The sequence below is a fragment of the Acyrthosiphon pisum genome, chromosome A1 (genome assembly GCF_005508785.2).
Source record: "Acyrthosiphon pisum isolate AL4f chromosome A1, pea_aphid_22Mar2018_4r6ur, whole genome shotgun sequence".
Taxonomy (NCBI): Eukaryota; Metazoa; Arthropoda; class Insecta; order Hemiptera; family Aphididae; genus Acyrthosiphon; species Acyrthosiphon pisum.
This window is the reverse complement of record NC_042494.1, coordinates 25,149,038-25,172,947: the sequence shown is the minus strand read 5'-3', so window position 1 is coordinate 25,172,947 and position 23,910 is coordinate 25,149,038. Positions and strand designations below refer to the sequence as shown.

At 27.5% G+C, this 23,910-nt stretch overlaps 1 protein-coding gene across 5 annotated transcripts in view; it reads left to right on the top strand.

Moving 5' to 3' along the window:
• Positions 1-23,910, top strand: part of LOC100159656 (otoferlin) — a 158,687-nt gene that overhangs the window by 113,913 nt on the left and 20,864 nt on the right. For 3 of the 5 annotated variants that reach the window (XM_016807691.2, XM_016807690.2, XM_029486842.1), the window contains 5 exons: positions 3,797-4,122; positions 9,112-9,327; positions 9,412-9,607; positions 17,081-17,143; positions 22,152-22,236. In XM_016807691.2, coding sequence (XP_016663180.1) covers positions 3,797-4,122; positions 9,112-9,327; positions 9,412-9,607; positions 17,081-17,143; positions 22,152-22,236 — 886 coding nt within the window. Of the gene's footprint in view, positions 1-3,796; positions 4,123-9,111; positions 9,328-9,411; positions 9,608-17,080; positions 17,144-19,358; positions 19,704-22,151; positions 22,237-23,910 lie in introns of those variants that run through there. The other 2 variants (XM_029486841.1, XM_029486843.1) reach the window with 2 other exon arrangements.

Below are 23,910 nucleotides of genomic sequence, written 5' to 3'. Positions count from 1 at the left end.
TTATTTATTATAATGAGGGTTATGTTATTGCAGTTCCATACAACTCCAAAAAAAGCTCTTAAGGTGACAAAAGAGCACTTAAATTAGTTTAAAAACTATTTCAAGAGGTAGGTAGGTACCCAATTTATGTTTAGAAGTTATCAAATACGTAATACTATAATACAGGGCAAATTTTGTGAACCTTTCAAGCTCTAAGGCTACTCGTTTTGTAATCACAACAAAGTTAGAAAATCGTTTAGTGTGATATATAACTTTACAAGTGAAATGTTATAAATATTTGACATTAATTAAACATGAACGTGACTTTTTGGTAAGCTTTGTTTTCATTGTTATGAATAGATAAACTTTTAAAAGAATCATATTGTATTCAATTTTCAAATGTTAGATATAAAAATGAAAGTTTATGAATTCCTAATATTACGAAATAGTTTTTCAAATTTCATGATGTAGAAGAATTATTTATAAGAAAAACTAAGATGCATAGACAATATCTCACATCTATGTACAAATAGCTCAAAAAAGCAAAACATTTTGGAATGTATAAAAAATGCTAATCTAAATATTTAGTGAATATTGCATGTATCTTAGATAACATTTTTGGTTTTGATTACTTTAAAAAAAACAAAATCAGTTTTGGTCAAAAACTGGTTTTCTCCTAATTTTCTTTTTTGTTTTTCCCAAAGATTAAGAAAAGTATAGGAAGTTTTTAATTTTGACCTATTATAAGTACCAGCTAAATTCAATTTGCTACTATAACCCACCTCCAAAGTTAATAATGGAAGAAATTTCTTATACTATTCATCGTTTAAAGAACACAATGTTGTTTTTATTTTTTAAGTCAATAATACATAATCGTTCTGCTCAGGATCTAATCTGATCAAGACTATATAAAAAGTAAATGAAATAAAAAAAGCGAAATAACATTTGTGTATTATTTTCCACACATACACCTAGTGTGAATCAGACTTGTAACTGAAATAGCTTTATATTAGACTGACTGAAAAAAAAATTTAAAAAAAAACTCCTAAAAATCTGAACTTTTAGATATTATTAATATAAATCCTTCTTGAGTGCATAGCTAACACTGCGTGAATATTGTTAATATTAAATAGCAGTAAATATATTTATGCATTAGAGTTGAATTGTTGGGACTCTATTTAACTGGCGATAGCTTAACTGGATATTATAATTTATATTCATTAAATTAAACATTATTTTTTTTTAAAAACAACTACCTACCTACCTACAAAAATAAATAAACTTGGAAATACTATATGTATCACGAGAAAATATTTCTCAATGATGTTGATAAATATTAAATACAAATATTTTATGTTTAAAATTATTTATTTTTCAATATTATTTATTATTTAAATATTTAGTTTTACCTGACCATGCCTTAAAGTTTACTCCAAAATTCTGTACTTACATTTGTATTTTCAAATATTATTCACGTAGGTAAGGTAAAAAAGAAAAAACAACAACAAATATTTCTATTGAATTATTAAAAAAATGTTGAAAAGTATGGAAATAAGTTCTTATAAGGTTGTAACGGGATTGATTTAAGTTAGACTGAATAAAAATAACGATGTTTATTGAAATAATGAAATTATCGATGAGTGTTCTGATAGTAACATTAAATTTGTGTATCTAAAATTAAATTAATTTTAAAATACGCAAGTTTATCTAATCAGATTTTTTAAAAAGTAGGAAGTTGAATAACGTTTTCACGGTTTTGAATAATTGAGATTTTATAAATGATTAACGTGTATTATAAGACACAAAACAAAACAAAATAATACAATACCAGCTGTGCGTAAACTTTGTTACCCGTGGTGCTCCTCACGCACTATTTGTTTTGTGAATCTTTAAAACTTAACTCGACTGAGAAAGATTGATATTTAATATTTATTAATTTGTTCTTCAAGATTATGCTCGTGTTTAATTTGAAACTATTACTATCGTGCAAAGACGCCGCTTGAAAAAATTTCAAAGACTTGAGATGTAAAGAAAATAAATTAACTAACTAGCTATTTCAACAATGAAAATACCTATCTTATTATCGTCTTAAAGTTAATAAAATTCACGAAATTAAGATATTTACAAGTTTAACACTTGTACTATGTACCTACTAAATTATTAATAGTCCACAAATACCTTCAGTTTCATTCACTAAGCTAATGACATACTCGTAAATCCTAAGTACAATTTATTATCATTTTGAAAATCATGACTGTAAAATATTTTATAAGAATTAAAATTACTATACACATTTAATATAGGATCACTATTTATCAAAACATATTATGAATCAGAAGAAAGTTACATATATTATACGTAGGTACCTACGTATAAAAACTACAATAGTTAATGGATATTATATAAAGATTTGATTTATAGCTTATAGCATAATATTATATATACTGGAAACAAATAAAATAAAAATATTATAGGCGTGTAAGTGTACTTTTTTTTTAAATTTTAAACACGTTTATGAATTTAGAATATTTTTTACTATAATTCCTGAACAACATATAGGTTAAATATTTGCAAAACCAGTATTTTTTTTTATATTTTGTTCGTAACGAATGAATGAATATTCATGAGTTAGTTGAAATAAAGCGAGTTATAAAAAATAAATGCATTTTAAAAATCGATAGTTATATTCTAGTACTTGCGCATAGTAAATAAGTTGTTATTGGCATTTGTAAAGGTCCAAATCCTAATAAAATATATAAAAAAATATAGAACAATGTTTAAAATTATTAAATCAAAGCATTTCTATTTTGTTTCAAGACGATATCCATATCAATTGCTATTTTAACAGTTATATAAAATATTGCAAAAACATCATGATCTGATGAGTTACAAATTATTACTTCGCTTATAATCCAATAAAGTTATAAATAAATTCTAAGCACATCATACATATATCCTTTGAATTGTTAATTTTTTGACTTTTGTCTGTTTTGTTATGACACGCGTGCGTAATTCATATTGTACTGAAAATGAAAATATCATTCTCAAAATATTCATTGAAGTTTAAATAATCAAAAAAGTGTATTTCATCCTGAATTCTGTACCACCTTTCTAATCTGTATTTTACCATAATTTTATCATTTTAAAATTACATTAATTCATTATTATTTATTAATAAGCAATATAGAATAAAATAAAAAAAACGTTTAATGTCTTATCAATTACCCATTGGAAATATATGTTAAAATAATTCCTAATAGTTTTGTTGATTATAAGATAATACATTTTGTTGTAAACAAGCGAATAACTTATTTCTGCTTCTTTTTAAATTTATAATAAGATTGTCAATAAAACTCTTACAAGTTACAAAACATTTTACCGTATCTAAAATTACTTTTTTATCAATAATATGATCACTACGGCGTAAAATTATCGGTTATCACTTTATAACCTATAAGTACTTACAAAAAAGTAGTACCTACTTAAAATAGTATCACACTATCACTTAAAGTGATTTTCTTATGAATCCGATAAAAGTACTGATTTAAACATGAGAATTATTTTTAAGTTTTAAACAACGTGCATTGTTCAATAAATTAAGAGACACTTCTTGCGTAGGTATAATTTGTGTAATAATTTTATGATAACATTTATTCGTAAAATACACGTCGAAAACCAGCGACCCTGCGCTCAGTTTTGTTGTGAACGTATAAATTACGATCCTCGAACGTTCGCCTTATCTCGCAACCGTTATGGATGTGCGTATGGAAGTCACTCGATACAATTACCTATATAATATTATTATGTCTGTTTACAGATCACCATCGATTTGGACATTGAATACTCCTCGACGAACGACAGCCGGAACCGGACGCCGTCGTTGTTCAGCTCGCGGCCAGAGTCGCCGACCGAGTCGACGGACGAGCGGCAGATGCTGTTGGACGTCGAACAAAACATCGCCAACCTGGAGAGGACGTTCACCGATAGCCGAAGGTTAGGCGAACGGCAACAGGACAACGAAAACAACGGCGGAAAGGAAGTCGTAGTCGGTGGCGGAAGTCGGACCGCGCCCAAGAAAGGGCTGTTCCGGTACAGCTCGTTTAGTTCGGACAAAGATGTCGGCGGTGGAAACGATCGGAAAAGGTGAGCCACCCCTTACCCATTCCCTCTTATCGTATATAAATATACGAAAAGCCCGTGAGCGCGAGGCACGGTCATTTATAATATAATATTTACGGCCAGAAGGATACAAGGCTTTTCCGGAAACCATGACTGCTTTTCGAGAAACGTCCATGAGGTCCATATCACGATCACAAAAGTTTCTATTATTGGTGAAAACAACAATAATACTATGTCTCCACCGTTTCGCCTCAGTGGCAGACTGCTGAGGTGAAAAGACGTGTCCAACAATACGACTTAGTCTGGCTACATACGGGGTCGTTAGGATCTCGTGTTCGTTAGAAATCCGTTTGTAGGGTTTTTAGCCGGTTTGAAAAATAAAAAAAAAAAATTTCACGCCGCATAAATGTACATAATATTATTATAATACATAGTACAGCGGTTTTTTTTGTTATTACTTTGCTATATTTTTTGAGCATACTCCAGGTGTTTTTTATTATTATTTTTCCTTTTTATGTAAAAATTATACAGCGTTGTCGATTAACAATGGGATGAGGGGATGCACCATTGTAAACACATTGTATAACTTTATATAATAGTTATCGATGCGTATTCGTACGGATTAGACCTAATTATAAATACGGTCACATTTATTTTATTTGGATTAGTGATTTACTAATTGGCAATGTTATATCGGTAAATAATATAGGTATTATTTTACAGATAATCAGTACTATATAAATAATTTTTTTTTGATAATTGTAACAATTATACTGTATTCAGAGACACATTATTAAAGGTCGCAGCTTGAACTCGTATACTAACATCTAAGTTATTGTATACGTTTTGTCATTTTCTTAACTTTTTAATTGCATCGAGTAAGAACTTCGTAATGATATCAAATTACTTAAAGGAAACCTTTTGGATATAAAGTGATCCATTTAGATGGATATATATCGTTCAACATTTAAATAAAGTGACATAACAGAAACGCGTCTGCTAATAATTTATTCATTATATTTTAAGTTTATTCTTTTTCGTACGGTTCTTATTAAATAATAAAAAGGTTTCCATTTAAACAAACTTAAAGTATGTCTACATCACATTCATTGAACATGCCAGACAATGGAATTGAATCATATTTACCACACGAATATTATAGAGCTTACGGACACAATGAAATAAAATATCAATAACGTCTTATATTTATACAGTATATATAAGTATGAGGCATGAATCATAACTTATTTTTATTAAAAAAAAATTCCAATCTATATACAGTAAATAATTTTAGTGACGATGAATTAATGTATAATAATTGTTCTACAACGGTGGAATGAAAGAAGGGTAATCGTCCAGAAGATACATTCAACAGGTTAATTTGAAGAGACAAAAGTTAGTATTCTCGGTCAGGATCTATAGTACGGGAAAAAAGGAGTTTAATTAGTTGATTGTGGTGATTTCGTGCTCTTTAGTGAAGTGAGAGGTAATGACTTTTTGGTAGCTGATTTAGTATTCAGATTTTGAGGTCTTAAGCGTCCTGACATTTAAAAATTTAGCTTGATCTATACTCGAATTCCACTTTAATTACCAGACCGATGTATAATAAGTATAACCATAATAGGTTTTATAAATTACGAGTTTGCAGGTGGTTGATAATCAGGTGGATTAGATAAGTGGGCGAAGTCGGTTGAGCCTGCAAGTTTTAGCTGCTTTTCGTTTAGATTTAAAACGAGGGGCCCAGCTCAAGCGCTTGTCAAAAATTAAGCCTAGATATTTTACTTAAGATCCATTAAATTTGTGATATTTTAGTTTGACCGATGAACATAAAGATCGTTAAGAGATCCCTTGGCATAAATAGAAGGTTGTAAATGATGACTTGAGTGCTTTTTCACTTCCCACATTGGATCATATCAGGGTGTTTATGTGAATAAATGTTATAAGACAGCTATTGGATCTTTATCTGAAGCCATTTAGCTTGTATTATTGTGTCATCGGCTCGTATATCAATTTATATTATATTATATTATATTGCGATAAATGTATCGAATACAAATTTAATAAAGAAAAGTAGAAATTTCGCTATACCGTGAATGACTCCAACTAGAATATTAACTATAGCCAATATATTTTTCTCTCGACTTCAAATCTAAAAACGAATAATATTTATATTATTTACTTTTATATATACGTTTTACACCGACTAAGTAGTTTTTATAACAAATAGAATTTACTATATTCGTATATACCTAAATGTTAATATTTTGATTATATGCACTTGATGCACAAAGAAAACACTTATATTACATATTTGATCACATAACCTATAACACCGTGTTCAGACTTTTGAGACAAGTGAGACACCACTTACTTTTATACGTCATACATACAATGTTGAGATATCTTCAAGTTGTTTAGTTATGTTTTAGAAAATGGGTTTTTCTCAACTATTCCACGATTTAAAATTTCCCTAGCACATACATAAAAAAAAACGAATGGAAACATATACCTACCTAGATTCAGTAATTTTATGATATTATACTAATTTATAATATTTTAAAAGTCAATATTATTTTTACTTTTAATCTTTAATATTTTTTAATTTATAAATAATGTCAATTTTAATCGTATACATCGTGTTAACATTGGACTAAGTACCTATGTAAAAAGACTTTGTGAAAACTTGGATTTAGATACTTTTCAGTCTTCGTATATTTTGCCATATTAAAAATATTTTTACATTTGATGGTTCAACAATAATTATGATTTATAATATATTATACATGATGAGTATAGACATATAGATAAATATTATAAATGTATACATTTATTTTAGTATACTACCTAGCTCCTATATGGCCTATATGACAATAATATTATAAGGAAACTAGTTGATGGGTACCTAAGTATAACTGAATAAGATTGATTAGTTAAAAATTTACATATAATATAATATTATTTTAATTTTACTAATTTATTTCCTTTTATAAACGTTGGTTCTATACATAATATTATATCATATAATATTGCGTGTAAATATAAATAATTTTATTAATGATCCCTATAATTTTATATAGTAATTTGGTTTAAATGAACAATAAACAATGCACAGGTTGATTAACTACCATCTTCTAAAGTTCATAATTTAATTGCAAAATAATTAAATTTTGTTAAATTAGAATATAATGTATACTAATTTTATTATTTTACAATTTAATCCAAAATTCAGACTAAAATATTATTGTTTTAATTTAACGCTTTGCACACAAATTACAAAATGTGCAACCTATTGTTTACTCATTGTTTTTGTCTTGATTTCTAAGTTGTAATCTTATTTGATAGCTTAATTTTTTAATTACAAAATAACAGTACTGTATACATATGTGTAGTATATGCTATTACTTATTAGTCTGTTATTACTCTTTGTTCTGACTATTTTTCAGAGAAATTGAATGACAGAGTAAATTACACGTAACTTAACCATCTCGTTTTATATGTAATTTTCGCTTTAAAACAATCAAATAATATTATTTTAAAACTGCTCATCAACCCTTTCACTACTGACCATAATTTAGTAGTGAAATCATTATAAATTTAAAATTATATAATATAATTGGAAACGTTTAATTTTTTTTAAGTTTAAAATATATAATTTTTTTTCTTTGGTTATAAGTAGTAATGTTGATTAAATTTTTGATATTTTTGAAAACTCTTGTAACGCGCTGTCCCGTGAACAAAGTAAACTCATTTTAATTATTGATAGTCACCAAATTTTTTTAATCAATTTATGTGAAAGCTACAGTTTATGCCGTCATATCTGTGTATTTTTTAATTTTAAATTCAAAAAGTTGATGAACATTAACATAATTTATTGGAACCATGGATGAAAGTTTTCGGACTATCAGTTGGGAACCACTGGTTCACGGGAACAGTGGTGAGTTGGGTCTTATAGCTAGTGATACCTTATAATAGATGGCCAGCATGTGCGATAGTCTTAAAGTCGTCCGCAAATACTTGAGTTCAAACTCAATTTGAATTTTTTTGTGTACCCGGAGATATAAAGGTGCTATTTCTATAGCCTGCCTGTAGAAATATATGTTTTTAAATTTGAAAGACAGTTGATCAGTCTTGAATATTAGCATGATGTTAAGAACGATGGTTTTCCATTGTTCTCTGGTTGAATAATGATAGTTAGGATTTAGTCTGAAATTAAATGCCATGAAACGTAGATGTTAATCGGTGAAAATTCGATGTCAAACGGAGGCTTATCTTGATGCTTCTTGGAGCCAGAGGTTCATGCGAGTTAATCAGTGACGTCTCCTTTGGTAATTTTATTGACTTGTTTTGCCATAGTACCCGATTAGGGAGGTCTAGTAGCCCTTAAAATAGCGGTTTTGGTAATAATGAAACTATGACATAATACGATTTCATAATGATAATGTTGACTGAGTATATAAAAAAAAATAAGGTGTTATTGTGGAATGCATCCAATTATTATATACAAGTATTCTCGTTGAGTACAACCAGTGTACGTTGATTTAGGGAGAGTCATATGTTGTTGATCATGGAGAATCGCATTTTCTGCTGGGAGTTTTTTTACGTTCTATGATATAATTATGCTAAGTTACTTTGTTTGATCCTACCAAATCGTGTGGAAGATTTGTGGTGGGTTTTTTACATGGTGGACTGGTCGCGAGATACAGTGATATAGTGTGATAGTTGCCTACTTTCTTCCGATCCGGAGTTAGTTTCATATTGATTGTGTCGGGATGTACTGTTTTGGTTTTGAAAATTAGATTTCCGGTAAGAATATCTGTCAAAGTATTTTTTGTATATATTTTTCAGATATTGTAGTCACTCACATAAAATGTATTTTAATATTTGTCTTATCCATATGAATACGATACATATCTAATAATATTTTGTCATACTAATACAATAATTATACCATACATATTAATATAATAATGATAATACCTGGCATAGATTTCTTACTATATTATAATTTTACAGTCGCGGTACAATTTTTAAGAAAGGCGTGAAAAGCTTAATGAGAATGGGTAAACAGAGAATTCCACAAGATAAAGAGGCATTGGTGGACAGCGACGATAGTGCTCAAACGGCTGGAATTACTCATCAACGGGGTCACACGACAGAGACAAGTGACCTATCTTCGGACAACGAATCTATTAGTTCTCTTAATGCCGAATACTCACCTAAACCGAAAAAGTAAATTGCTATAAGAAACATGGTGTGGTCTGTGAAACGAAAGCTTACCTAATATTTTTTCTGTTATTTATAAACAATTTTCAGACCACTGAAACATAAAGATCAGCTGAACGCAACACAAAATGCGCTTAAATCTCAAGACTTTCAAGTATGCGTAACCATCATCGAGGCTAGACAGCTAGCAGGTCTGAATATGGACCCCGTCGTCTGCGTACAAGTTGGTGAAGTAAAGAAATATACGAGCGTAAAGGAAAGCACCAACTGTCCTTATTACAACGAAGTAAGTACCATTAGTGTTTTATTACTTTGTTTTTAACGTATAATAGTAGTACGTCATAATATTTACATAACATGGCAAATAAACTTTCTGAACATTCTATGCGTATTATTTTAGAATAATATTATGCTACAGGGAATGTAACTATTGCTGCAGGTTTAATGTCTACAATAACATTAGTGTTTTGAAAAATATTCGTACGATTTTTGTGCAGTATATATCATAATGATACACGAACACATATGGGTCAAATTAAAAAAATTATATTTGATATGGGTTGCATTAATTAATTTACTATAAATTGCTACTAGTACAAATTATTTGTATAATGACAATATTAAAAGCGTTTCCTATATTAAGTACCCTCGATTATACATTTATACCTCAAAAAATGGTGAACAATACTTCTTGAACCAAACCCCACAATCCTTGAGTAAACGTCACCATATAGGTGCATAAACAAATATATTATAAACATAATGTATAGAATGGATGGATTATCCTATCATATTATACTTATTATTTCATAAAATGTCAATCAATATTACTTTGGTAATGGAATAAATGTCTTAAGTCAAAAACGCAAAATGTACAGGAAAATAAAACAAAACATAAATCGTTGAGAATCGTTGATAATAATTTCTTGGTTGATAATTATTTTAGTTTAATATTGAATGTAGTTTTTCATGTTTACTATTATGTAGAAATTTAAAATCAATTTTTCGTGGTTTTTAAGTGACTTAAGATAGTTAGACTTAGTTATTTCATATAGCTAACGGTATCAAGGAGTGCATTTAAAATTATTACGAAACTTGACATAAGATTGTTAGATCATATTAAAATGATCAATCTGTCAGATCCTTAACTCTAAACTAGATATATGTGTATTGTACCTAATATAATTTGACTGCCTTCAATATTTCATGGTAAACGATACGATTAATGTGGATGCTCAGATACATTATCATTTATCAGATATCAGTTCAACGTTATCAGCCGTCATAAACCACCAGCTGATTCTGGGAATACCCACTTGTGTCGTGTAAATGGAATTTTGATGGTGGTGGAGATAATGTGGGACACTATTGAGTATATAAGAGTTAAACAAACACATATCCATATCCATAGTATTTGAACTAAAATCTAAATAGTACTATATTATGGTCTATGATTTTATCTAAATAAAGCTTTTGATAAGATACACATCTCCAAGGCCTTCTACTTGTACATTAATTCCAACTATTAACATGCTGATTCGGTGGTTTCATCAATACGCATACTATGATTATACAGCTATGTTATGGTTTCCCTCAGCAGCACACTATTTGCGAAACCTATTCATAGCATAATATATTGAAATAACATTCACGTAAAAATTAAATAGATATTAGGTTTGTTATACGTCAAAAAAAAGTTTTGAAAATGTAATTTGTCAAGTTATTCTTCAAAATATTAGTCGTGACAAAAACGTATATGGTTACATTATACTATATTATAGGTCGTAATTATAATAAGATTTTGATGAATAAGACATAAATAAATAATTACATTTTTATCATTTATCATTTTTCGCTAGCGCATTTTAAGCCTGTCTTTTCCAAAATATTGCTGTACGTTGCATTTTTAGTACCACGCTACTTTGACGTTACAAATTGCACTGTAAGGGATTGATCAAATGGTTGAAAAAACATTGAAATACATTGTTTCCAAACTGTAACGTATAGTATCTAATGTTTTTTCAACTTCAATTATTTAAGCTATTAGCATATCGAAATAGCAGAAAATAATATTAGTCAAAATAAGAACTACGCTATAGGTAATCCGATTGGACGACGTATCTATGACTGTCACATGAGTATAAGACGTACAATCTACTTGTCATTAACACATGGTACTTTTAATTTTTAGGAACTTTAATAGATTATTAATAACATTGCACTAACAAATACATTAACGAAATTTCTGCGATAAATGATAATAAAGCAAACATATTATGTACTTCCAATTCCCTGTAATTACCTACCTGTCACTTCAAATATAAAATCGACAACGCATCGATGTCTGTTCTTATTGTATCGATATTCTAAATTACCCACGAATTATTATAACTCAAAAGTAATACAATATTATCATTTAAGCCATGATTTCAAAAAATGTAGACAGTATCAGTTATGTTCCTAAATAATATTATTTTTTAATACGTGTTATACTTATTAGTGTAATAACTTAATAATGCATACCTAGTTAGCATAATATTATTAATAGCTGCCAAAATATATAAAATCAAACTTCCATTTACTTTCTTATGAATGGTAATCCCTTTTGTTTGCTTATTGTATTTCATACACTTTACTCAATCCCTTCGTAATTCGCACTGTTTTTGTTGACACATTTCTGCATACAGTAGAAATGTTTGCCTCGTGATAATTTTACATTATAGTTTGAACTTAGAGCTATGTGTGTTACTAATTTTTATTTTATTTTTGGGTCACTCGTGGTTATTTTAAGTACTTAATATTTTAATTGAATTTAATTTTTAAAATCGATTATACTATTTTACACATATCTCCAGGTCAGGATATATAGTCCTATATTATAACCGTTTTCAGTAATCTATTGTTGAATACAATGCTACTAAATATAGGTACATTTATAAATAATAAAGTATTATAATAATTGTGCACTTAAACTAATAGGAACAGGAATAACACAAGGGCACCTGAAGAAAGAGACCAGTTGGTGCGAATGCACCCCTTGAGAAAATATATTTTCAATAATTTGGCCTTTCAAATAAATAATAAAATATAAAAATTCCTTCTTTGTTAATTTATTTCTACGATCAAACTAAAAAAGTGACATTTTGAGAAACTGTTTCATTTTGGCACTGACATGGGTTTTATGGGTACGCAGTCGTAGAAGTACTGAAATACCATAGGAAAGTACACCTAAAGTATTTTGCACGTAGTGAGATAATTCTCTGTGGATGTCCCCGACTGCACAGCATACAGAGTGATTAAAAAATGTCCAGATACCTGTGTATGTGAGTTTATGCCGCTTTAGAGAACACAAAATGTACGAAATAATTAAATGCGAATATAAATGTCTTTTTTAGATAATATATTATTATTGGAGACAATTGAGGTGGACAAACATCCACATGCACCATTCTATATCCATGCACAATTTTAATACGATCTGGGGTAATTATTTACCCCGTGTGCGCTACGACAAGTTAAATTAATTTAAAATAATATATAAATTTAAAATAATTACAACTGTATGTTTTTAGTTGCGCGATGTATACCCTACAAGATAAATAAACAAATATTTTGAATATTTTAAGTACTTGAAAACATTGTTTGCGACCAAATTTAAACCCATAATCTTACAAAACAAAGTGTGGATATTTTGTGTCCATTATATTATTTAGTTACATCAAACTATATTATATAAGTATTACTTTTGACCTAAATGTGCAAAACCATCAATGGATTATAACCGTTTTAAAATGTATACCTAACTTAACACTATCTCTCGTATTTAATACGAGTAAGCCACTTAAAACACATTCTATTTAAATATGTACCTAGTCGTATTTATTACAAACTTATAAACGCGCCAGATACACTTGTTTTCAATATATTTTATTGTTGTTAATGTAATTTTGTTCTTAACGCTCGCAATGTAATGTTTTTATTTCTCCATTCGCTTTCACTACAGTATTATACATTAAAACGCTTTAGCTATATAGAATATATACGTTAAAAAATAAAACGAATTCTAATTCACAAACTATTATCTTGTTGCCCCAACTTCACCGATTCGTTTTAATCAAGAAAATTTATTACATGACGTCTTAAACTATACTCACTATTTCGACCAGTTAATTGTTATCGAATCGAAATTTTCGTTGGTTGGTGAGGAATTGTGTATAATAATTTAAATACAGTTTAATTTGCATATAGTTGCTTGAAATCCTTTAGGAATACCTTCAGGAGACATACTTTTTCGCGTAATTCTATAAACAAAAACTAGTATAATGTTTTTAACAAGAACCCGTGATATTGTTTCAAAGTTAAATAATTTAAATTATTAATTATTAATCGTCCAATAAAGTCATTAAATTATTGAATAAAGTATAGTATATAATATTATATTATTTTCAATTTAATTTTTCCTGTATGGCTCGTGCGTAAAAATAAGTTCCAACGTTATTATGAAAATGTGAAACAATTTTTTGTCATGAACTTAGCCCATATGTACTATACAATGTATGCGCCAGTTGAGTTTATATACATATAACCACATATAGAACGCGTTTAGTGATTAATTTTCATTAAATTGTTAATAGTGCAATATCAAAAGTATAACAGTATAATTCAATTATTATTGTTTCAAAAATTCATTAAATTGCTGATCTTACAGCGCAAGTACAGCGTATTAGTTTATCTTTAGGGCATAAACGTAAGAACAAAGTCTTTTCGGTTTTTTATTTCACTTTATCAAAGCATGGAGATAATATATTTCTAAGTTGTAAGAAAAACTTTAATATAAAATATGTTGAAAAATGTTCCAAACATTAATATTGTACAATATTAAATATGTTTGATTTTATAAACCATATTATAATATATGCAATTAATATATAAAGCCATTGCATTTTCAACAAAGTGGTTTTATGCTAAATTATTATTTATTTAATTGTATTTTCTTCACTGCATCATACTAGTTGTCAGTTATACATTCTAAAAATTCAAAGAATGTATTGGTACATTGCATTTTGTTCCAATATATTTTTCTGAGAATACTCTTTGGGTCGATAGAATATTTAAATTCCTTAAATCCCTTCTCGAAATTACCTAAGTGTTATTCCACGTACTTAAATTTTGTCTTTACATGAATATATGACAAAAAGCGTGGTGAACTATACCGTGTAATATTTTCCTTACATTTACTTACCAACTACCATAAAAAACCTATAAGGTTACATTCAAAATGTAGTTTTCTTTAAAACTGAAATAATAATATATTATTAAAATAGTGATATTTTATTCAAGCGAGTGAAAATAATAATGTAGGATACTATAAATGGAGGGTACCACCGCTGGATGATTTCTCTCATCATGTGCTTCATGTTATATTTTATTTTATGTATATAGTGGTATGTCAGTCATCTATTTTACCTATTGTGTTATGTAATACAGATTGTAAATTTTCTAAATAAAAAAAAAAAAAAAGGATACTATAAAGTCAATATTAATATTTAAAACTGTAAACAATGGTTTTAAAGATACAATTGGCTTATGATATGGAGACAAAGTGGAATAATAATAATAAAAAAAGTAAATAAATAATATTTTACATAATACAGATAATAATATTAATAAACATTTATACTACACTTGCAATATATTAAATAGCATGCATATTCTGTTTTTGAAGGTACCCAAATATTTAAAAAAAAAAATGATAGTTTTTAATTAGTTTTTTGTTTTATGATTATTATTGTTTAAATGGTTTGAATATTAGTATTTATCGCTAAAATTATTCTTATATTTATCAAATAAATCAGTGGTGGCCAACTACGGCCCGCGGGCCAAATCCGGCCCGCCATCATTTAATATCTGGCCCGCGAAAGAAATATAATATTTTACATTTACGTAAAAAAAATTTAAGTATACATTCTTCATATTTAATCCCGTTTTAATTAAAAAAATTATGGCCCGCGGTAAAATTTTTTTTTTTTTATGGCCCGAGTTAAAAAAAGTTTGGCCACCACTGAAATAAATAATAGTTATCAATTCAATATAAGTTTATACAGTATAGTGAAATCAAACTTACACAAATAATATAATTTAATTTAGCTAATAAATAGAAATTTCCGAACTAAGAACATGGATAGGTAATGTAATATGCCTGCCACCTTAAACATTTATTTTATCTCAGTAATGAACAAAATCTAACGAAGATTTTAACTACACTATTTTTTTGTATATCATATTTAATATTGATTATAATATTGAATTCATTCATTATTTCTTTAAAATTTTAATTAATGTTGCATTGAAAATAATATGTTGTAAGATTGAAATTAATTAGAAAAAGATAAATTAAAAATAATACTGCAGTAGATAAAATATATTTTTACAATCACAAACATAATATGTGTTATTATAAGTTTAGTTTGATGTCAAATAATACACAGTTATAAAATACTTAAAGAAGAGTAAAACCAAATATTCAAAAATATTTTTAAGTGACTTTTCCTTTTTTTGTCCCGACGTTGGAACGCACATTTTTCCGTATCTCATGAGTATAATATTTTTTTAATAATTTTGGACATCGATCACATGGCGCTTTATATAGGCAAAATAGGTACACCACTGTTGTGATTTCATTTTTCATGCATCATAATAATTCAAATTTCAATACATCAAATTATGATATAAGGTTGTAAGTAAACTGTGAAATTAACAAAAATTTACTTAAACACCTGATAAATGTAATTAGTAATTACTAATTATTTGTGTAATCATTTTTGACTTATTAATACTTTTTTTTATAGATGATTAAAAATAATCATAATAATAATATTATATATTTATATAATATCTACATTTAAAAAAAAAAAAAAATTAAACGATACAAAGGCAGTTTATTACATATTATTCAAGATATTTATGTTCCACCTTGTTTCACCAATGTCTGACTGAAATTTTATGGAAATACCGTTAATGAACTGTTTAATTTTTTATGACAAAACCATAATTAACTTTAAAATGTATAAATAATTTATAACCATCTATCTTATATGTTTTTTTCATAAAAATGTATTACATTATATTAAGTATGAACCATAAGGATTTTTCAGTTTAATAAAAAAAACTACTAATATTTCAAAATATATCCTTTGACCATGGTTCTTATGGCATCGACGCCAATCCCACAACCGCGGTTACCATGCTTACGGTTTTAGTGCGTATTTAACGGTGAGTCGGCAAGACTGATTGCCGAACCATTGATGTAGTTTTAACCACTGAAACAGCCACCAAAATCTACTTAACTTTCGTACAAACCGTAGTAGATGTAAATAATAGATTTGTGGCGCCAATCTGATACATTAATTTATATAAATTGTAGACCAATAGATTTTACTTTTACGAGAAAAATCAATGCATTTATTAGACATGGTTAGCTATTGTCGTATAAAAAAGCTACAAGCTTCAAGTCAATAATCTATGTGGTTACAATAAAACATAATATTAAACATTAATATAATTCGATTATTTTGAATATAATAGAACACAACTTTACTATGGTAAGGTCAAGACCTGTATTCTTTTTGAAAAAATTTCTTAAATGTTATTTATATTTATGTGCCTATAGTATAAGTAGTAGAAGTTATTAATTTATAAATTATGATGTACGTGGGTATACAATAATTTTTTAATTTATTTTCGGATGTTCTTTTTTCAGTATTTTGTATTCGATTTTCATATGCCAACTGTAATGTTATTTGATAAAATCATAACTCTATCGGTAAGTAACTCAGTTATAATATATCAAAGTATTTAAATTTTATCTATGTGTATAGAATGGACCGTTGAAGTGTTTTCCCAATAGTTAATAGGTAATTTTAACCAATACAATATAGGACAATATTTGACGATGGGTAATTATACCACGAACCTACCTGTATACAGGTATATGTAGTATATTATATATTATATTATTATGGATATATTATGCAATAGAGACTTGTATGATTCATAACCAAAATATCATTCTAAATTTATTCCACCAATGGTTTTTTAGTAATTTTAACTAAACATCTAAATCGTTAAACAATAATGAAAAATTGTCTCCAAATCACTCAAAACATAATATTATATTATACATTTTGGCTTTGAGGTACTTTGATTACTTTAAGTAGGTACTTCACATTAACTAGTTCACAACAAGAAATTCAGTTCACTGTAATCCGACCAGGAATCTAAAAATTAATCTAGGTTGAATAAATTAATAAATTTTTAACATGCTATTTAGCTAAACATTAAAAATCATATCAAAACATAATATTATGAAAACATGTAGATAATGTCGTTTTTTTTAAACATAATATAATATGTGTACTTACTTTAGACAGTTGAGCATGAGAATTTTGAATTCTTTAAAAGAAACTGCAATGTATAATAAATTGTATATAGAATATTATTTTATCACTTTTGGACATCATACGATAAAAAATTATAATATAATAATATTATGGTCAAGACTGAAGTGTTTTATTTATATCCCTATAACATCGTAAGTGAATTTTTATATATTTCAAAATTTAACATAAAATCTAAAAGATATAAGCATATCCAAATAAAATAAAGCATTTGCTTGATATCTGTAAGACGTATTTGCACATAACATTGCCTTTAATATGACGAATAATGGTATATAATAAAATGTAATATAGAACATAAACCCCATGATTTTTTTCATAAAAGATTTTAAGTTATTGGGGAGATATTCTTAAGAGGACGCCATACCCTCATGCGTTGTCTGAGACAACTTGTCTCCGTGTTACAAACACATAACATACCTAACAAGTTATACGTTCTGAATAATTCATTTAACACTGTTATATTTAATTTTAGAGTAAACAAATCTATTACTTAAGTCTAAATTTGAAAGTGAAAAAAATAATATTAAGTGAATAACATAGTTTTTTTGTATATTTTAGTTTTAAAATCGTAAAATGTTAGTACATTTTAAAGTGCTCATAACTCATTTTAAAATTAAAATATAAAATAAATACTTATGTCACTAGATAATATTCTTAAATCTAACTATGATACTAGGAAAATTCACTCTAAAATCAAACATAACAGAGTTAATAAATTATTCAGAACGTACAATTTTTTAGGTATATGTTATGTATTTGTAAAACGGCGATAACGCAACAACAAGTGTTTAAAAAAGTATTTTTTAAGTTGTACCTGTTTGGCTGTTTAACAATATTATATAAATTAATTAAAATGTTCATATAGTAGGTATGTATCTAACAATGTGAGTATGCACTCTAAATATATTTACTTCAATATTACCTAAAATTTTACAACACTGTCTGCCCAAGGTATTTCAACATGAAAATTAGTTATTTTACAATCATAATAATATAATAAGATTGTTATGGTTATTACTTACCCATCACGTTTTATTGGAATGTATTACATTATTTATTCTTAATAAAAACCCGCATTTATATAATATTTTTTTTTACTTAGTCTTAGGCCATAAAACTATTATACAGTAGGTACCAATAATGCACCTAATACCAATATATTCATATTATATGGGTAATTTTTTTTAAAGTGAAGCTGTCCATATTAATATAATGAAAAATCTACTTACAATCTTCCACCAAGTATTTTAATCATTTAATTTATTTATGATTCAAGAATATTTTTTAGATTTTAAAGAGTGGTTTTCTGAAAATGTAGCTGATATTATTCAAAGAACTTTCTTGTAGGAATACCGATATTAAAATGTATTAAATTCAGTTTTACGTCTTACTAAAATGAATACCTATACATTAAAATTAATGTAATTTCACTATAAGAATATAGTCCTTCATATATAATGTGATTATTTTCAAACATTAGATATTTCATACATTTTTACAATGCTACTCCACAATATTAATAATCATTATAATAATTGTTCGTTTATACATTTAGTGAAAATATTGAAAAATGCCACTGCTATAGACTTAGGTACACAGTTTTATTGAATATTATAATGGTTAACACTTTTGAAAGTTGCTAACGTATACAAATTAATTTTTCAAACATACGAATATGATAATAGTTTGTTTGATTAGGTTATGCAATATGTTTATTGTATACACTAATGGAAAAAACTCAACGAAATACATTTTATTAAAACGCCATTGCAATTTTATGAGGTCAATACAGGTGATTGTGTTTTCTCTAAAATAATGTCTTTATGAAAAATCTTCAGGTTTTGCATTCTAAAAAAATCCTAAGGTCAGGCACGGTGGTTGGATCATTCAAGATCGACTTACACACCGTCTATGACACGCCCGGTACATTGCATTTTCTTTTTTCATAATTTGTTTATTGTTGTTTTTTTAATATCCTTTGTACACTTTTGTACTATATCTACCAATCATATTATTGTATAATGCAACGTACACTCACTTATACACACACACACACACACACACACACACACACGCACACACACACACACACACACACATAAACACAAACAAACACCACTCGCATACGCACACATTATCACCTATTATACACGAATTAATACTCACGTAATTTTGCTTGTTTACCATGTTTTGTCTTATTGTAATTTATTCAACAATACATCCCATACTATATTATGTTGTCTGTAATACTTACACAATAGTCCGCATAGTCCGTTACAAATGTTTCTACATGGTCATTGGTGCTTTGTACCACCAGGGATTCGGTTGGATTGGGATTGCAAGCAAATTTCAATTGCAAAATAATAATATTATGATTTTATTGGGTTCGATAATTTTTTTTTCGTCGGGAGATTGTAATCAGAAAGGTACCTACGTGGCAGTATAATACTTTTTCCCATATGAGCAGTAATATTCGTGATTGATTCAAAAACGTTATTTTTACAGCAATACCTACCTACGTAACGAAGTTACGCCGAAACCCTGGTCATGCAAAATGCACCATTAGCAGTATTTTAGACCATATTTTATAATATTTAAACGGTCTATGTTGTTATATTTATCGAATATTTTCTGATTTTTCGGAATGCTTTATTAAACCTAATATAATATTTTTGGCTTTATGTTTTAATTTTAAAAATGACTCTTGTTTTATTGACTTTATTTAGTCAGTGAATAATTTATATGAATAATATAAATAGTGACTTATAATACAATACGATGTTGTTAGCAAAAAAGAATCAAATATTAGTCATCACTCATGGTTTTTTTTTCAAATGTACCATTGAAAATATATTTGTTTTTCTTATGATTTCGAACATCCATTAAAATTTGTTATGAATAAAACTCCATATTGTATAATATTTATATTATGTTATTATATAATTAGTTATATTAATAAATAAACTAAAGAGTGTATAATTAATATTGGAAAATGTTTAAATGTGTTTTATTAACTGGGTATAGTATCAAAATAGTTGTTGAATGATTTTCGCTATTAAGTTCAAAAGATATAACATTTAAAACAATAATTATATACGGTTATCTATCTATTTGTTGCAGGGGCGTGATCTAGGGGGGGCGGGATCAAACATTTCTCCCTCATCCATGGACACTTCAAAAATATATAATATGTACTTACATAAAATTATAATTATTTTATCTCTCAATTTTAGATCAGGCAATTTGGTCTGATGAAAGTTTGAACCCCCCTCCATTCAAAACTTCTGAGCACGCTTCTGAACAGTTTGGTCCCGAGCTAATTTTTAGAAATTAAACATCTTCGTAATATTTTAAAACAATATCCACCAAACATGATAAAAACTATACTTATAGAGCCCGTCGATAATAATAATGAGTACCAATGTATTCAACAATATACCTAACTAAATATTTGAGATTAATTATTGTGTTTAATAACTATATCAAAGTAACTAAATTAAATTCCTTACCATAAGGATTAATAATATAATGATAAAAAATCGAAATAAAATCAATATTCCCAATGCTTTTATAAATATTTGATCTTTTTTTTTTCAATAAATCCTTAGTATTAGTGGCCATTGATATTGGTCTTTGAATTATAAACCATTGATTTTATTTTGAACGACCACTGATATTAACAAAAACTGCATTGCTATAGAAGATTAAAAAAAATTAAACCAGTTAAATGAAAGTTGTAATTCGTTAAATAACAAAATTAAATTCAAATTAGAACAGTTCACGTTCTTTTTTTTAAATATGCGTGTTAAAAAACTGTCTTTAATAATAATATATTAAATGCTTTAATTTAATGATAGATACATAAGAATACGTATTACTATTTAGGACGAAATTTTATATTACTATAGGTACAGATACAATTACTATCATTGGTTTAATCTGAACTCTAAACTAAAACTTTATTTATTTTCTAATTTTCTAATTTATGCTTCACGTCATGCAATCAGTTAGTAATGCGGATGGTGTCTTGTAATGAATATTATCGAATTAAAAAATAACTATATTACGACAATAACGATGGTAAAATAAATAAATAAATAATAATATCTGCTGAATTAAAATTTGCATCACACCTAAATTTTAAATTTAAAAAGTTATAATAATATTATTATTTCGGAAAAATACAATTTACGGTTACAATTTTTATTGAGACACATGTCCGCGCCAGTTTAACTGGATTTAACACGAGGCGTGTGTTGAGTTCATATTATTTTATTATTTAGACTGACACGTATTTGTATTGTTGTACCTACACGAATTGCTGGACTTGTATTTTGTTTTTGTTCTCTGTCTGTCCAAACGCTCAAAAAGGTCTTACAATCCAGACACATATTAAAAGCGTCAAAACTGTGGGGCAGCTTTAAATTAGACGTTGGCACCGTCTGGTACCAGCCAGGTACATTATGGAGTTAACACTATAAACAATTGTATAGAAAAAAATATTAATAATTATTAATCATGTACAATGTAGATAAATACCAAGTAATGAGTGTACAGAGATCGATATATTATATTATATATATATATAGGAATGTTTTAGTATTATTTTTTGTTGTTTACAACAATATTCTCCCATTCAACATTAATACAATATCTATTTATTGATAATCATTTAATATTATATCCCACAATAGACTTCATTGTCATGTAACATGTCATATTTAGTTCATTTTCCCTCTCGCATATTATAATTTATAATAAAACTGTCTCATTCATTTTTTTTTTTCATCGCATGAAGTATTTCCTTTTCTGGTATGATAATAATATAATACATACATATATTGTCTGGCTCAGTCACTTTATTTTCGTAAAAATTTTTCCCACACAGCATGTTTTTTTCTCTCACTATATTTTATTAAAATTTTATAATACCTATCAAGAACTCGACAAATATTCATTTGCAAAAAAAAAAAAATGCACTTTGATACTTTTATATTATTCCTACCTATAGAACTTAGCTGCCAATGACAATAGCCTGAATTCCCCTTCGCTTTTACGACTGACTTTTGTTGTGCATGGTTTTGTACACGCTGCCGTTTTCGATTAAATCAAAACCTCGATCGGGCTAATTGCAATGAATTTTTTTTTGTCTGCGCAACCAATTTGTACTGCCATCGGTATACTAATTGCAATCTAAAAATAGTTAAATTACATTGTTCTAATTGTAACGTCGGAACAGATTGATGTATAATACAATTTCCGTGTGAGTTATCATGTAACTACGCCAGCCATCGTAAAAAAAGAAATGTATGAAGTCGAAGGGATTAATAATATTATGTTAATTTTATTTATGATAAAATCCATAGTCAAAAAATATAATTTGTTTGTTCTTTAAAAATGATGGTTAACATTTCCTCGCAGATGACATATTTTACAATGAGGTAACCTGTTATAAGGTTTACGGAACAATCTTGAAGTAACTGTAATTTTTAAGTATTTCATGAATATAATACCGACAGAAGACACTGTCTAGATAGCCAGAAAACCACACTTGTTTTACATTAACGTTAAGTTATTTCTCACAATATTTATAATTTCAATAGGTACCAACTTAATTTTTATGTTACACTACAATATTTCACTGATCTTAGGTTTATATAATTTTTGGAAAATTAATTCAAAATTTGAACTTTGAAATCCTTGATTGCAATATTAGTGATTAAAAAGTATTCAATAGACAGGTACCTACTGAAATCCTACTTTATAATATTTAATAGGAACTTAGGTACATAATTATGGTTTTGCGTTTAAATTAATTATGTCACCACAACAAGATAAATTGGCTGCATACGAATTGCGTCCCGCAGCAAAAATTCCTTCCGAATTGCGTCCCAGGTTTTTTGGGGGGTAATACTAATTGCGTCCCGAATATTTTTTTTTTTTACTTTTATAGGTACCAATTGAGTATAGTATAAAAACTAAACAATATTTCCCTTCCCATTTGTATACAGACTTAGACTGTCTGTAGTAATAGTTACTACTACAGGTAAGGTTAAAAATATTGTATTTGTATTGTGTCGTAAAATTGTAACTGTATAAAAATATTATCGTTATTGGTGAAAAATATATT